Raw genomic sequence first — 17347 nt, forward strand, 5'->3', positions numbered from 1 at the left:
GGGGGTATGGGCTGCAAATCAGAGAATGAACATTTGAGAGCTGTTGCTGTGTAATCGTAGAGCTTTTTCTGACTTAGAATAGGTGCGTAAACATAATGATTATATAACGTCTACACAATTACTTGGAAGTGCAGAGTTAGCTTATTGTAGGGACACATCTACAAACATTTGGGTCTCTTACCAACTCACTGTGCTGCTTTTATGGAGGAAAGCTGCCCTCTACAGTACGTTGGACAAATGTGTAAATATTATCTTGAACCACACTTCTTTGTGACGGCCACAATAGCAGTAGGTGCAATTCATGTTTGGAACATAGGAATTATTGATTAAAAAAAAACATAGACAAAGGGAGAAAATAAAGACTTTGCAGAATCAAAAGTTCTGTGGTATCTGTGCTTAGGTGTGAAACATACATGTGCAAAGTTATACGTTGTAACCTAGATACTAATACTACTAATTAAATACTTAATGACATTGGGATTTACTTGATAGACATTCATTATCTTTTCTCCAGAGCTCTGAAGAACTGCAGCTTTCAATGGCCCACATCAAGCAAATTATTGGGATTTTAAGGGACTTCATACACTCTCCTGAGCACAGAGTGATGGCTTCTACCATATCCAAATTGAAAATGGATCTGGACTTTGACAGCACTTCTATCAATCAGATTCATCTGGTGCTGTTTGGATTTCAGGATGCGGTGAGTTCCTTGCCTGGCTCAGAAGGGGAGGAATTCTTCCTGAACAGACCTCTCAGCGCAGGGGTTTGTAGCCTCCCCACTCTTCCTCACCTCACCCCCTGTTTCCATTCTTGCTGAACAGCCATCAGAAAAGCTGCAGAGAGGCACATGGAGCTGAAGCCCTAACGGGTTGTAGCCTCAGTCTCAGTGACATGGGTGCTCCCAGCCTGGCCATGAAGCTGAGCAGGCCTGAAGGGCTGCCTATGGGCTACCAGCAAGCTCTAAAGCTTGTTCTGCGTCCTGCGTTTGTTTTCTATTCACCTCCCATTGTACAATACAGGGACGTGAATGTCACGGTCTGGTTTGAGAGATCTAAATTAAAACTGTCAAACTGGTTGTTTAGCCTTTCAAAAGTGGGATGGTTTTGGTGATTTTTACACTGAAAGCTTCACCTTAATATTGAAAAACAAGATTTTGTTTCCTAAGATGCAAGTAAATATTGTTTGTTGCAACTTAACTTACTTTTATTTGCCCATATATCTGCAGGTTAACAAAGTGTTAAGAAATCATTTAATAAGGCCCCACTGGATGTTTGCAATGGACAATATAATTCGCCGTGCAGTCCAAGCAGCAGTCACCATTCTTATTCCAGGTAAAACAATCCAGTTGCTAACAAACTAAAAGGAAAAGCTGATTGTGCATTTGTGTAGCGAATGGAATAGATTTCAGTGTACTCCATCAGCATGTCATTACCCACATTCCCTGTGCTACTACATCAAAGGTATGGGATCACCAGAAAGAAGCGTTGATTGTGAGGATTAATGCCACAGTTGCAGTACCAAAGCACACAATGCGTACCAGTGGTTCTACATCACCAGTCTGGTCCTGTTTAAAAAAAAAAATAAATGATTAAGCTTAGTCCAATCTGGACCATTTGTAGTTGGAAAGAAAAGGACTCTATACAACATTTAGATAATATCCAAATGGCTAATGCTGCTTGTCTGGCCTGGTTATGTGTTCTGGCAAATGACTGCTCAGCTCTGGAACTGATGCAGTGACAGTGCGTTTACATCAGGAGAAATACAATCTTGGTCTATAGATGGGTAGGTAGTAGGAACAAGCACCACCATCACCAAAAGGGAGGAGGTTAAAAGATGGCGACCTGTCCAGGAGTAAGGCTTAGCTGGGACTCTGAGTAGTTTTGTAACTCTGAAGTGCCGAACACCATTTCCAGTATGAGAATGTTCTGAACTTACTGACAGTGAGCCCTTTCAGTCCAAATGTGCTGTGGCACTCCTTTTAGCACTGATGTTGTAACATCCATGGTCCAGCTAATAAGGCTTTCCCTACTCCTCTGTGCATCATGAAACAAGGCCTCAGCCTCAGCTGAGGTTCCTTCACCTGCAGTAACAAAGAGCAAAATGCACTACCCTATGGAGATAAACCAATCCAAATAAAACTTTATGATGTTTTGTTTTATCAGAACTTCGAGCTCACTTTGAGCCAGCATCAGAAACTGAAGGTGGCGACAAAGATTGTGATGAAGTGGAAGAGAGTTTCCGTCCCTCTGAACAAAATGGGACAGAGGATGCTGCTGTCACGTCAGGAGTTAGCACCCTCAGCTCCGAGGTGTCACACGAGGCTCAGCAGCAGCTTTGCCTGGAATTGGGCAGACTCAAACAAGAGACCATAAGGTAACCCGTACACAACCGTGCACAAACACTATGCGTTTATTCCTAGGGCCTTTAAAAAGCTTGCAGACATGCTTCCTGCAGTGACATGTACTTAGCTGGTGACAAAGCACGCCTGCCAGCAAAGGGATTCAGAGTGCGCTGGCAGCACCAGTATGACAACTCAACAGCTTTCAGTACAACTTTCATTTCTGTGCCAATAATTTTTATGTTGCAGTGTGTCCTGGTGGATTTCTACTGTTAAGTAACGATGCCTGTGTAACACCGTTTGTTTCTTTCCTACTGCCTTAGATGCCACCTCACCTAGTGGCACCATCAGAGATGTTCTTGCAAGTTTTATGAAAATGGAGCAGTAGATACCAGAAGGACAATGTTCCTTCTTCCTCCTGCAGGGGATGGCCAGAATAGCTCATCAGATGTGGCAGGCTCATTAATGAGTGTACGCAGAGCTCATCAAAGCTCCTTTCCTATTTTTCATGAGTTATATTTGTATGTTGCTGCTGATGCATCTGGATGCAAAGTAAATCACCACAGCGTTACACTGCCTTGCAGTAAATTATAAAGAAAGATAGAAACTCTACCCAGGGAAACTGCTGAACACCAGGAAAAGAATTTACAACATATTTACTAAATTCTGCTGCAAAGATGAGGGCCTTAACGTGCTACCACCAAGCTGAGACTCAGGCAACAAAAAAGGAATCTGTCATAAGATATGTTACTTAAGAGCATCAAGTATCCCTTGTGTCAAGTCCCATGGCAGTTGTTAAAAAATATTGGTTTTTTTTTTTCAGTTAGATTTATTCTCAGTATGGTGGCTGTTTATCTCTCTTGTATGCTAACAGGCTTTTGGAAAAACTCGTTCAGAAGGAGAAGGAGTATCAGACACTCTTACAACAATCTTTGGAGCAAAAAACGCAGGAATTGCACTTGCTTCAATTAAGATTTAAACCCAGAGGTATAAGAAGATACTGAGTGGGTACTTTGACAGTATGTATGTCCAAGTTCATGGGATTGGTTAAAGGGTGGCTTGGATCTTCTATTTTAAGTTTAAATAGTCTCAAAACCACCACTTTTGTCCTAGTTTTGAGGTGTAATGACATATTATTATTATTATTATTATTTTCTGTTAAAGACTGGCAGTGGCCTTCATCAACTTTAAAAGAGAATGCAGACCCAGAGCTCACAAACTGGCTGAAACAACAAGGGGCAGACCCAGATACCATTAGAAGGGTAAATATATATATTTATACCTTTTTTTTTTTAAAAAAAGGCAGCCCTTGTTAGCAGTTGAGTTTCAAAGGAGGAATACTTACTTATGAGCAAATTTCCCTTTCAGTTTGCTGAAGAGGATTATACACTGAGTACTGTCCTTAATGACATCACTAAGGATGATTTGCGATGCCTTCAACTGCGGTAAGGAACTACATCTTAGGTCACTGCTGAGAGCTTAATTAATAAGAAAGGGGGGTGGGGTAGATGTTATGATATTCTTATAGGCCTATTAATTTACTCTGGTCTTCTGTTAATGTATGAACACTGCCACACTGTAACAACATAACACAAACTATACAGTGAGTTACAACATGCCCTCAAACTTTTTGTATTTACCATGACTGAGAACTATATATATATATATATATATAGTTATAGTTATATATAGGCACGAGGAATTTACTTATTTTTCCTTCCCGTTTCATTGTCATTCTATTAATCTCTGGCTGACATGGAAGAAATTGTTTGGCCCTAAGCTTGAACAGCTATAGTGTTTGGGGTTTTCTTCATGCTAGCATAATTGGTAAATCATAGAATCATAGAATTGCTCAGTTTGGAAAACACCTTAAAGATCAAATCCAATCATACTACCCTAACTCTAACAACCCTCCACTAAATTCTAGACTGGATTTTTAGTCCAAATTTTAGTCTGGAGAAGAGGAGGCCAAGGGGAGACCTCATTGCACTCTACAACTTCCCGAAAGGAGGTTGTGGGGAGGAGGGGTTTGGTCTCTTCCTCCTGGGCAACAAACAGGACCTGGGGAAACGGCCACAAGTTGTGCCAGAGGAGGCTTAGGTTAGGCACGAGGAAAAACTTTTTCTCTCAGAGAACGGTCAGGCACTGGAATGGCTGCCCAGAGAGGTCATGGAGTCGCCGTCCCTGGCAGTGTTCAAGAGGCGTCTGGATGAGGAGCTACGAGAAATGGGTTAATGCTTGTGGTAGCAGTGGTAGTGAGAAGATGGTTGGAATAGATGATCTTACAGGTCATTTCCAACCTTGTGATTCTATGATTCTATTCTATAAAGCATGTCCCTGAGCACCACATCCAAATAGTTTTTAAACACATCCTGGCCCCACCTCCTCTCTAGGGAGCCTATTCCAGTGCTTAACAACCCTTTCTGTAAAGAAGTTTTTCCTGTTATCCAACCTAAACTTATCCTGCTGCAAGTTGAGGCCATTTCCCCTTGTCCTGTCACCAGTGAGAAGAGACCAACCCCACACTCGCTGTAAGCACCTTTCAGTTATTGGAAGAGAGCAATAAGGTCTCTCTTCAGCCTCATTTTCCCCAGACTAAACAGCCCCAGTTCCTTCAGTCTCTCCTCATAGGGCATATTCTCCAAGCCCTTCACAAGCCTTGTTGCCCTTCTTTGGACCTGCTCCAGCACCTCCGTGTCCTTTCTGTACTGAGATGCCCAAAACCGAACACAGTACTTGAGGTGAGGCCTCACCAGGGCCGAGTACAGGGACAGGATGACTTCCCTAGTCCTGCTCACCACTCCATTCCTGATACAAGCCAGAATGCTGTTGGCCTTCTTGGCCACCTGGGCACACTGCTGGCTCATATTCAGCCGACTGTCCATCAGTACATCAAGGTCCCTTCCCATTAGGCAGCTTTCCAGCCACTTTAGAGTTTACCTCTTGCACACTTTCAAGTAATGGAGATGGTGGTTTTTCCCTAACCAGTTACTGCTGTCCCTAATTGTTCTCTATTCTTCTTGAGACAGTGGCGGACTTCTCTGCAGAATTTGGAATGCGATATTAACCCACCGACAAATGCCTGATAAGTCCATGGAGGCAGAAGGATAGCTCTTTGGAAACAGAATGTGTAACGGGAGTAAGCAAATGAAAGATAGATACATTCCTAAATTATTGGATGTATATATGTACGTAGTCTCCCTGCTTTGCAGGTTTTGCACAATTATATAGCTCATTTGACCATCAGCATAATACACAGTAAGTAGTAACAGCTTATGGAAGAGTAGCACAGAAGACAAATGCCCTATCACTGTAAATATAAAGCCTTAGCTGAGACAGAGTTAATTTTCTTCATAGTGTCCGGTATTGATGCTATGGTTTGGCTCTAGGAGAAAAACAATGTTGCTAATAGACCAATGTTTTAGTTGTATCTGAGCAGTGCTGTATAGATCTGAGGACATTTTGGTTTTTTAGCTTCTTGTACTGTCCTAATAGGGGAGTGGCTGAGGGGAATACAGGGAGCTGGGAGGGGCAGAATGAAGACTGTACCACACACCTGAATTGGCTTTAGCATTGTGCACACTGAACTTAGAATGTGTGACAGGTGTGCTTGCTGATGGTTTAAGCAGGAAGGGGTTAAGCTGTAGAGTATGTCACTTCTTTCTCTACAACTGTACATAGCTTTGTGTATGAAAGCTACTCTCAGTGAGCAACTAAGCAAAGCCTGCATGATGTTTTGATTTTGTAATTTGGCTGCAGTAAAAATGTGGCAAACCTAAAAGGTCTTTGTTTCTTTATCAACTGACTTTAAAAAAAAAGAAAACCAGATTAAATGTTGTTAAAGTTTATTTATTTTTATTTTTACACTGTACATGACAAATACAGCAATCCAAAGAAAACCTGTGAAGCAAATATATAGCAATTTAAATAAACTGCTGCTTTCTCATAGTTTAGCTCCTTCTGAAACAACATTCAGGCATGTTTAAGACAATCTGTACTGTGATGAGACTGCCTTACTCAACACCTTCTTTTGAAAGAGGAGGTGTTAAATAAAGATTAAGGTTTCTGAGTCATTACAGTTCTTGTAAATGCACTCACTTATTCTTATGAATGGCTGAGAGACTTATACTTTATCCACTGGTTGGGGCCACGCACTTCAAAGGGCGGCTCATTGAAGTAAATGTGGTTACCGAGTTCTTCCAGTGGGGGCTCTGGGTCAGTGGTAGCAAACTGAGCAGCTTCCTCTATCTCTTTTCTCACTGCCACATCGATTTCCTAAATAAAGAAATGCTAATTAGAAGGCAACTCAGAAAAAGCATCAACACTTTGAATTTAAAAGTGATGATGAAACACCGATCAGACCTAGTATTAAAGCTGTCTGTAAAAAATTAGAAAACTGTAAGTTTCCTCCCTTCTAAAGCAAAGAACAGTACAATTATCCCAGAGGAACAAGACCACACTGAGCATTTTCTTTTTTGCATTCTCTTTCTGCAAAGCAACGCAAGTATACAGAGAAATGTGACCGCAATCCTGCAGGTAAGGCATAAACCCCGCACTTCCAATTCATGGACCTTTACAAGGTGTAAGGAGATCTCAATAGCAGAACAATCAGGATACTTACACCATTTGCTTAGAGAGCTTCTGGCTCCTTCACTAGGATTCTTCACTACCACTGACCATTGCCAGTGCAAGACTCAAAGTTCAGAGCCTTTACCTGCTTTCTAGCTCATGTGGACAATTTTGTTTTCTTAGACGCCAGCATGACAAGAGATGTATTTGAAATACTAACATTCACAGAACCTTGCATTGAGTTACACTCAGCACCCAAAAGCAAAAAGCAGTTTCTACAGAGCACAACTGCATTAGCTAGTGTGCAACAAAGTTTTATTATCACCAAAAAGTTACATTCTAATAAAAAAGCTCAAAGGACAAGTGAATAAGTAGGAAATAAGTAGTATATGAAAGCAAAAGAGCTTGCTTAAACATCTACTAAAAACCATACCTTTAATTCTTCAACGCTAGCAAGGTTATTGTTGATCATTCTGTCCTTCAGCAAAGTAATGGGATCACTTTTGCTTCTCACTTCTTGAATTTCCTCTCTAGTACGATAGCTAGGAGGAACACAAGCAAAGAGATGAACTTCAATAATTCTCTTGTATCAAAATGATGATGCAGCTCATTTTTAGAGAAAAGGTGTCAGGAATGCAATGAAAATACAGCAGCATTCATTATCCAAAGTACAGCATGGCTACATCCAGAAGACTTCTTAGATTTGAAAGTGGAAACTGAAATAGATCCAGACTTAAATACGATGCGGACAAGGAAGGAAAGCTGCTGTAGCTGAGATGGCTACTGTGAAGCTGTATTTCTCTCTCCCTATCTCTACTAAGGGAAAGAGCAGTGGGGGCTATATGACTTGCCCTGTGCTATTAGATTGGGTCACAGGACTTACAGAGGGATACGTTTAACGAACTCAATCAAAACTTCCAATTCACTACAAGTTTCCAACGAAGCGTTAAGGTATATGACTACTACATGTAGATCAGTTTGAATTTGTTGGATGGTTCAATGCCCAAAGCTTTTTGGCACCTGTATGCTTGTGCTTTTTAAGAAGCGTTCCATTTGACTGGACACTCGAGCTGTACTTTTAGCTTATAGGATTTTTATATACTCTAAAAACCCTGGAAAAGTGCACTGCTTTTCAGTCAAAGCTTTCTTAGAATACGCCACAAAGTCACGCAGAATGCTGAACTCATTAATAAAAGGTACACAAATTGAGCAGATATTGCTTGTTCTGAAAACTCCATTTCTTAATACTGAAAATAAAACAAAGGCTGAGTGGTCAGACTTGTCACAGTGATTTTATCATAACCTTCATGCATTTCACACAGTGTCGAGATTTTGACCATCAATACTTAATTGTTTTCAGTGAATTCTATTACAGGGTTTCCATGGTACCTTATGCCAGGATCACTCATACTGTGGCCATGATAACGGTATGTCTGCAACTCCATCACAATAGGACCCTTAAAAAGAAAGAACATACAAAGAGCATTATCACCTTGAGCAATCAATTTGTGTTATAGCAGTATTTGCTACAGGCGAATTGTACAAGTGACAAATGTTTTTAATTCAACTTTCTCAGTTTAATCAATTCACATATCATTATCACAAGCAGCAAAACAAAACTCCTCTTAAATGAAAAAGCATGTTGATAACTACTAGCATTTACTTTCATGTCCTTATTGAGCATTATTAAGCAATTTGGTCCCTTCCAATGCCTTTCCACCGTTACCCAGAGTATTTCAAATTGCTTATAATTTCACTTCAAGACTCTAACTCCCAGCAGCTTGTTCTACTGTGCAAACTTCCTTCTGTGCATTCCAAGCACAAACATCATTTCACATAACGTCAGATATGTCAAAACAGTTTTATTCTTGGGTAACAGGCACTGATGCTGAAAAACCCTTAAGGTTCCATACAGTTTTGTACATATTTCTAGGCAGGTACATAAAAATCTCTCTCATATTTCTAGGCAGGTACATAAAAATCTCTCTCATTGCCACATATCTAGTCTCACAAAAAAATTACTTCACTTTTCTTTTGTTGCAAATGTAGAATTATTTTTTGTGCCCCTCCCCCTTCTAAATTTCTTCATAAAGAACAAAGCTGCCTAACAGTCAAAACATTTTTCACAACAGAGTTTAAGTAGGTTGCTAGGAAGGAGAAAGAAGTTAACAAGGTCTCAAGATTGTTTTTTTTCTCAAAGCTTGATTAAGTACCAACTGCGTGTTAACAACTCTAACAAAATTAAAGAACGACTTACTTAATTACTAGCAGACTGCTTACTGTGGAGAAACAGAGGAAATAAGGTCAACCAAACAATTCTACGCTAACTAGAGAAAGCTAGGTTAAGTTGAGGAACGTTTTATGCATCAATTATTGCTGAAAGTTTCACCTATGGTAAAGGAATGGCTACCAACTTACTTTTCCAGCTCTGCAGTACTCGGCTGCAAACTTGGCTGCTTCTCGAACACAGAGAACATCCATGCCATCCACCTGATGCACAGCACAAGTCAAAAAGAGACCGGAAAACAAACTTTCAAATTCAGTACTTTCATATCAGTAATGCAATAGGAACTCAATCTTAAATTTCCTATTTTAAAAAATATTTATAAATATATTTATAAATAAAAATACACAGGCATGTATGTATTGCACACACATGCCTCAAAGCACGCTGGAGCTGTACTCACTCTAAGCCCTGGGATGAAGTCTCCTCTTTTGTAGTAGTCAGTACTGGCTGCAGCTCTTTCAACTGAGGTTCCCATTCCATACCGATTGTTCTCACAGATGAAAATACAAGGCAACTTCCACAAGGCTGCCATATTGTATGTTTCAAATATCTGGCCCTGAAAGAAAAGGAGCAAGTTCTGTCCGGACAGGGAGCTCCCATTTCAAGCATTAGGCTCTACTGAAAAATCATTCAGCTGCAGCTAGCAAAACTTTTGATACCAGAAGTGATCTCAAACTAGCCCCTTCTGCAGCTCAGCAGCAATAAAAGAGAAGTTATATTATAAAGGTAACTTTTATCTCCACTCATAGTTCATAGAATTTCTTAAGTTTTAAACCCATTTCAGTCTCTGCGTTAGAGTAGCACAAAACACAGAATGATTTGAGTTGGAAGGTACCCTTGAATGCCACGTGTTTTGAAAGTGGGAAGGTAAAAATCAACAGTGCACTCTAAATCACTTTTTTCCACCTGGCTTTACTTCTCTGCCAGTAAAATGAAGATAATTGTCTCAAAGTAAGTAGTTCACTAAGATGCACTGGTATCAGCAGACTCATTTTTTCAAACCATCATTACAACAGATTCAAAGCCAGATGCTGTCTGGGTTGCAGACATGAGACAGACAGGGGAAAGTGCTCCTCTACCCAGTAGAAAGGCGAAGCTCTCAGTTCACAGAAGGAAAACCAATTGCCTGCAGTCACATTTCTCCTTACAGAACCACCTTAGTCAGTTTGTTTACCTGGTTGGCTGCACCATCCCCATATAAAGTCAGGCAGACCTCATTTTTACCAAAGTATTTGCAGGCGAGCGCAATCCCAGCTCCAAGAGGAACCTATCACAGTACAGGACAAACCAGAATTTTAGAACAACATTTAGAGAATGTTGGAGACAGGTTGCTTGTGAAGTGTGAAGACACTTCCGATATCAAGGATGTGCTCAACAGATAAAAGAGTAGTAAGAAATGGAAATGGGTTGGTGACAATCTGTCTAGCAGCCAAAATATAAATAGTAACCATATTCTTGGCTTGATGCAAAATGCAAAGCTGTCAGCAAGCCAGAATAACAATAGATTTAGCAGCCACAAAGCAATAGTAGCTGCATACAAATTCACATTTTGAAAATTGAGAAGCAATGCGAGGATGGGACACCAGCCAAATTCAACTTGTGTTTTAAAGCAGAAGTCACGTATATACCTGAGCACCGACAATACCATTACCACCATAAAAGTTTTTGGTATACATATGCATTGATCCTCCTTTTCCCTTCACACATCCTCCTTTTCGACCTGAAACATGAACAAGGGATTTCTTTTTTCAGAAGAAAAATGCTATACAAATGGTAACAGCTAATTCAATTCCAAAAGGTAATAATACTGAGGCAATGTTACTGTTGTCATGAGATAAATCTCAGGAGAGTTAAGATGCTGATTCTCATACATCAGACATAATGGCCTCCCCACACAGAACTTATAGTTAAATGTATCACCAATCAAATAAAAGAAGCCAAGGGGAAGAATGCTAATGAAAACATCACTTGAGAAGTATAGAATAAGATTTATTCATTAATTTTAGTCCCTACTTTACTATAGAGTGCTTTTATATTTTTCAGGACACTCATCTCAGGTGGTTGTCTATTTGAAATAGCCAGTATGGTTTACATTTCTCATGAATCTAATCCACGGTATTTTAACAAGAAGTGCAAGAAGTACCTACAGTCCTTTTACTTTAGCTTCTGCAAGAAAAATATGAACACTGTTCCAAGTTAATTGCAGTAATCTACACTTGTCCTCCCCTGGGCAACAGCCAGAAGTAGAAGTTACAGATAGGACAAAGAATCAAACAAAATACCTCAACAAAACCCACAACTCCCTGCCTCCAGATAAACCTTCAGTACCTAGCCCAGCATCGTTCCAGCTGTTGTTTGCGGATAAAAACCAGCCTTTTCCTTCCTAACATATGTACCTCCTCCTGCCCACAGAGTCAAGCTATTATTTGATCTGCTCCATCCATTCCACTCCCCCAAGTTAAACCTCCCAACTAGAAAGTTTCAGAAATGCTCATCTTGCCATCCCCTCCTCCAGTGCAGTGTGAATCTGTATTTGAGTATTTGCATTTGTTAGCCGCCTAACCAGTTACCAAAAACCATAACAATACTGTTCTCTGCTATAGCAGAAATCCTACAGATGCTAGGCACTGGGATTGTGCTCATACAATCACAATACATTTCAACTATGTTGAGATGTCAAAAAACAATCTCTCAAGCCCCTAGCTCTTTCCCTGCTCAAGCAATGCTCAACCAATTGGTATTTCACTTAGCTTGCTCCCTATTTCTCAGGCCATTTCTCTCATTTTTCAGAATCACTAATCTACGAGCGCACAGCTCACCCCCAACACATACTATGCTATCTTCCAGTCAATATACACATTTCCTCCACACCATTCCCCTAATTAGGAATGGAACTATGCTGGCAGCAAAAAGCTGCTTTAACTTTTTGCAGAATACATCCTTTTGTTTGACAACAATTTTGGCAATTACATTAATTATGGTTTTCTAGTTACATTCCAGTTAAATTGCAATTTAGTTATTTCTTATGCAGGGTCACAGCTAATAGCATCAAAAAATTTAATAACAACTAATTAAACTGATATCTACATGTTTTTTCCTCTGTCCATTATCACGGAATCATAGAATGGCTTGGGTTGAAAAGGACCACAATGATCATCCAGTTTCAACCCCTCTGCATATTTGCAGGGTCGCCAACCACCAGACCAGGCTGCCCAGAGCCACATCCAGCCTTAGTCCTGATACTCTCAGAAAATTAGACAGGATTGACGTAATGTACTCTGGCAAAATTATCTCGGTTCCTATGTTTCATTTTTAGGTACTAAAGGCATTCTCAGCATAGTTTGTCTTTCTACCACTCCAGAACCAAACTACAGTCAACAGGTTTATTTCTCCCTGTATTTTTTCTCCAATCCCTTTTTTAAAATATAAATGTAAATACAATACTTTCAGATTCAGCAGTAATTTAAATTACATACATTCTACCTAAATCACGTTTTGAGCTACAAGAAGCTGCAGCTCTTAAACCTTTTTACTTTAATGATGCAGCTGCTTTTTATTACAGAACACAGATCATAAACAATGTTTATTCTGCTGTGTTACTACATCACTTCTGGATCCCTGGTATGCTTTGTGCATTAACATCGTTTTGAACTTTAGTAAAAATAATCCTGAGGCTAGTACAGTAGCACACGAACCCTTATTTTATTGAGCACAAACCTGTAAGTTCAGCGAGAATTTCTCGAACGGGGACGCCTCGGGCATAAGTAAATCCGTGAGCTCTGTATGCTGTTATCACGTGGTCTGTAGGCTTTATGGCAACTTCAAGCCCTACGCAGCAAGCCTCCTGTCACCAATGGAAAGCAAGTTCAGCAATGAAGAGGAAGCACACCATTTCCACAGGCTGCAGTGTGGCACGGTCTGTCTGTGGTCCCCCATACAAGAAATAAAGCAGGAAACAGGAAAAGCACAGATAACACCAGAGTGCCTTAAATCCCAAGGAGGAATAGGCTGGGCTCTATATCCAACCTGTCCTGTGTGCAACCAAGAAAATTAGGGAAGAAGGAAAAATGAGAAGGTAAAAAGACCTGCAGATTTCTTCTATGCTCATCTCTGAAGTATCTAAGTAACTACAGTTCAGTTCACTAATTTCATTAAGTTCCTTCTTCTGACTGTAGCTTTTTAGTGGATGTATGATCTGTGAGACGCTGGAAGAAAACTTATCTGTGGGGCTTGATAATGAGGATGTGAGCTTCCAAATGCACTTAATTGAGTATGCTACAATAGCTTATGCCTCACGTTGAGCTGAACTGCAGCTGCACCTTGCCTTCTCTCTCTTCCTATTGCTGTCCCAAGAAATAGGAATCCCTTTGTGTGCTCAGACATTGCTTGTAAGGAAATAATGACCCAAATTGCAGACCTGCTATGATTTCAGACATCGTGCATAGATACTGAGTTCTAGATTTACTACCTCATCTATTTCAAAACCCTAAATTAAATAGGGCAAGACAGAATAAAAATGAGTCTATAAGGGGAAAATAAGAGTCTCACCTGACCATCATATAAGTGACAGAAGCCACGAATAATTTTCTGCTTGTAAAGCTGGTCAGACTTCAGCTCCATGCGCCGTATGGTCTGCATTGTCTTGTAGTAATGGAGCCCTTCCTCTCGTGTCAGCACTGCAGTGGTAGGAGGGCCTTCTTCCAGGCGATGGAGGTCACACGGCTGTCAAGTTGAACAAGTAGTTACTTCTTGACACTCATCCATCCTGTTTATCAACAGCACTTTTTTTTAAATGACACGTCAGTTTCAAATTCAGGTAGTAGTGTCTTTCTAAAAAAGCAAACCCCAACACGTACAACACAGCTTCTCTCTCAAACCGTGAGCTACGCCAAATTGCAAGAAGGGCTGATTTTAAGTACTTCTACCAAAAAACTAAGTCTTACACATTCAGTGGAACGAACCAAACACATTGCTCTGCCAGTGCACTAGATGGCCACAATACTGCTTCATAGCCTACATGGCATCTTCTATTAGAGCAACTCTCTCCACAGCAAATCTACTGATGCCCTAAGGAATTTGATACAACACACCTGCACGTGACTTCAGTTTGAATTAACACAGTGACGTGACTACATGTATCCAAGCACACTATTTCCAACTCCATGTAGAAATCAGAGCAGATAGCAAGGGGTTTGGTTCTGAAAATCCACGTAGCACACTTTTGTAACTGAAATGGTAAGGGGTGAGCTCTATCATGTCAGGATCTACAGCGCTGCTTCCACAGAATACAAGTATGAAGCATTCAGCTTCTTTACCTTAATTTCAAACGTAGCTTCATTTGCAAAGTCGGCATAGTTACGTGATGCTACCATCACTCGAGAGGCCTTAAAAAGAAAACCAAAATGTGAGCAATACTGACATATAATTACCACGCAGTAATAGATAAAGTCTCAAATCATTTCTAACGGTACGCTGACACTGAAATACTTTGTGACTGAAACTTTCCAGTGGCATATCCTTAAAATATCAGAGAACTTGGATTTTGAACGCATGCACTAGAACTCCTCCAAAACCCAGTATTTAAACTAAGATTAGAAAAAGAGAACAGAATTTTAATTTTTAATACCCTTGATTAACTAAATAAAACAAGTAAACTTCAGAAGACTATAAAAAGGATTAACATCACAAAAAGTATATATATTTTTTCCTTCACCTGACAGATCCCTTATACGAGCAGTGACACAGCCAATTAAGATGGCTCTTTGCACTGACTGCAATTTCACCTTGTCAGAACAAAAAACTTCCCTGGGAGAAAAAACACAACCCAACACAGCAGACTTCTGGAATGTGAACTACTCTCTTTCCTTTTAAGGGAAGATGGAAGGATGCAGGCAATGATAATAAAGACAGAGAGTATTATTTAAGCAGGTAGCAGCACAGCTACCCAAGGGTGCATGAAATACAGAACTACAGAGCTGACATAGTAGGAGAGAGACAAGATGTTTGAAGATACGTTACTGTTCTGTCTAAAAAAATGTGCAGTCTATTAACCAACAAGTGGTATTCTTAGATAACTTCAGTACGTAGTAATTGCCTATCCACGCATGCCTTGTGGCCACAGTGTGAGGAATGCACTTGATTTTCAGCAGCAAAGTTGTACTGCTAATTGTCACACATACATTTCAGAAGTTTGTTCAACCATGGAACTTGCATACGCTCAAAGTTAGCTCTTTTTAAACTCTGAGACTACCCAGTGCTGTCTCCAACAAAGCTATTGATTGACACACGTAACACTGGGACAAATGCCAGGAGAAATTTCTCAATGCTTGTTGGTTATCTCCTGTTGGCCATTTAGTTTGGCTGTCATGACCTCACAAGCCCCCATATTATCAGATTAAATATTTGGAGTTCTTAATTTAAACCAGGTTTCTACGCTCTTTACCACGATGCAACAGTATTACCAGTGATAAAAAGCTATTTTAGTTCTAGAGCTGGAAGTCAGTCAGGAGTCTGGGATTCACAGAACCAGAAAATGGCTGAGGTTGGAAAGGATTTCTGCAGGTCAGCCTGGTCCAAGCTCCAGACCTGAATAGAAGCACTGCTGGAGAATCTCTACAGAAGTTCTTAAATACATGGCCAGTACACAACAGAAGAAACAAATATGAAAATCCTTGACAAAACTGGTTCAGATCTTACCTCACTAACAGCTCCCTAGGTTAGCAGCATTTGGAAGGAAGAAAAAAAAACAAAGAAAGAAAAAAAAGAAGCGTAAGTAACTGCAACAAACAATTGGGGGAGGAGAATCAGCAAATTATTAGCTAACTAGAACGCTGTGAGAAAAGTAGTTTCCCTTTAGGCAAGCTTTGAGTCATGGAAACCCATCTTTATGCTTTACAAAATGATCAGAATAGTAATAATGCCTTATGGGTTAAAACTGCTTCAGTTTATTTGGTGATTTGCAAATGCACAGGAATAGTTAATAATTGGCAGTCACTAGGATCCCAAAAGCCAAATACTAAGATTTCCAAAATGGAGCTGGTTTGAACTTCTGGAAAACACTGTATATCAGGAGCAGACCAAGTACATGGAGGAACACATTTTTGGCACCCAAACCAGAAAATTTTAATACAGACATTTTCTCTTGCTTTTAGATCTATATTCCATGTAGTTCCAATACACACAGCAAGGTCTCCTGGTGACCCTGCTCTCTGAGGCCATCTGCACAAAGCCAGCCAGCTACAGCTGTTTCGCAACAAATGACTGCTAGGCAGGAGAGCTACCCCAGCATTGAAGTAGGGCAACAGGTTTGCTCTCAAGGACAGAAAGACAACTGGCCTTCAGCTTACAAAAGATACTTTTTAACATAGTCAGAAAACTCCCATTCTTCTCGTGTTCATATTTTTTTTTCAGCTGGCATGTTTTTTTCCTTGCATTCAGAGTCATTACAATGGAATAACGAGAATGAAAAGGGAAAATTCTAAAGATGTTTCACGTGAGAGAGAAAACACAACACATTAAACATTGAGGTAATTTTTAAAATTCCACAACTTGAAAGAATTCTCAGGAAAAGATTAAATGACTATTGTTTGAGTGAGCAAAGGCAAAACACTTGTGGCAGGGGAGGTCTGGGTTGGATATAAGGAAAGATTTCTTCTTTGAAAGGCAGTGGCACAGGCTGCCCAGGGAGGTGGTGCAGCCACTGTCCCTGGAGGTGTTCAAGAACCATGTGGATGTGGCACTGAGGAATGTGGTCAGTGGGCATGGTGTGATGGGTTGGGGGTTGGACTAGGTGATTTTAGAAGTCTTTTCCAGCCTTAATGATTCTGTGATTCACTTCAAAACAAGTCAGATGAATGTAGAGGGAAATAAGATGACCAAGTTTACTCTGATTGTGTTGACTGTCAGAATGTACCAATATAAAAATAAAGTTAAGGCAAAAAGCCTGGAAAAGGGTTTCAGAAATGGAACGATGTGTTTTAAACACGATAAATAACATGGATACCCGCACATTGTTCCCACATCTAAAGCCATGAGAAGGCACAGCCGTGCCAGGCGTGGGCTGCAGCACTCGTTGTGCACTTCCTGTATCCAGCAGCAGGCACACCAAGGGCTGGGTATTTACAGCGTGCTCCCGCACGCAGCGACTTTTTTTT

The 17347-nt window shown here is 40.3% G+C and overlaps 2 protein-coding genes across 2 annotated transcripts; one reads left to right on the plus strand and one right to left on the minus strand.

Annotated features, from left to right (window-relative positions):
- The first annotated feature begins 492 nt into the window (after positions 1-492).
- Positions 493-6156, plus strand: LOC104909298 (mitogen-activated protein kinase kinase kinase 15-like). The gene is made up of 7 exons (XM_010725589.2): positions 493-700; positions 1226-1331; positions 2163-2373; positions 3213-3325; positions 3503-3600; positions 3707-3783; positions 5368-6156. Exons 1-7 carry the CDS (start codon positions 539-541, stop codon positions 5447-5449), a joined length of 849 nt encoding a protein of 282 aa, XP_010723891.1. The 5' UTR covers positions 493-538; the 3' UTR covers positions 5450-6156.
- Positions 6157-6166: 10 nt separating this feature from the next.
- PDHA1 (pyruvate dehydrogenase E1 alpha 1 subunit) lies at positions 6167-17343 on the minus strand (the record flags this gene model as incomplete). Its single annotated transcript, XM_010725596.2, has 12 exons — positions 6167-6613; positions 7341-7449; positions 8297-8364; positions 9326-9397; positions 9595-9750; positions 10369-10461; positions 10823-10914; positions 12912-13038; positions 13743-13916; positions 14510-14578; positions 15891-15905; positions 17197-17343. Coding segments are annotated over 12 exons (1293 nt in total), but the record flags the coding sequence as incomplete, so codon positions are not given.
- Positions 17344-17347: the final 4 nt, after the last annotated feature.

This window comes from Meleagris gallopavo, chromosome 1, assembly GCF_000146605.3.
Source record: "Meleagris gallopavo isolate NT-WF06-2002-E0010 breed Aviagen turkey brand Nicholas breeding stock chromosome 1, Turkey_5.1, whole genome shotgun sequence".
Taxonomy (NCBI): Eukaryota; Metazoa; Chordata; class Aves; order Galliformes; family Phasianidae; genus Meleagris; species Meleagris gallopavo.

What these genes read in the sequence shown, in the direction of transcription:
- LOC104909298 (XM_010725589.2), top strand. Translation starts at nt 539, where the DNA reads ATGGCCCACATCAAGCAAATTATTGGGATTTTAAGGGACTTCATACAC. An exon ending in AGTCACCATTCTTATTCCAG is followed by an intron (nt 1,332 to 2,162) that starts GTAAAACAATCC and finishes TTGTTTTATCAG; the next exon opens with AACTTCGAGCTCACTTTGAG. An exon ending in ATTAAGATTTAAACCCAGAG is followed by an intron (nt 3,326 to 3,502) that starts GTATAAGAAGAT and finishes TTTCTGTTAAAG; the next exon opens with ACTGGCAGTGGCCTTCATCA.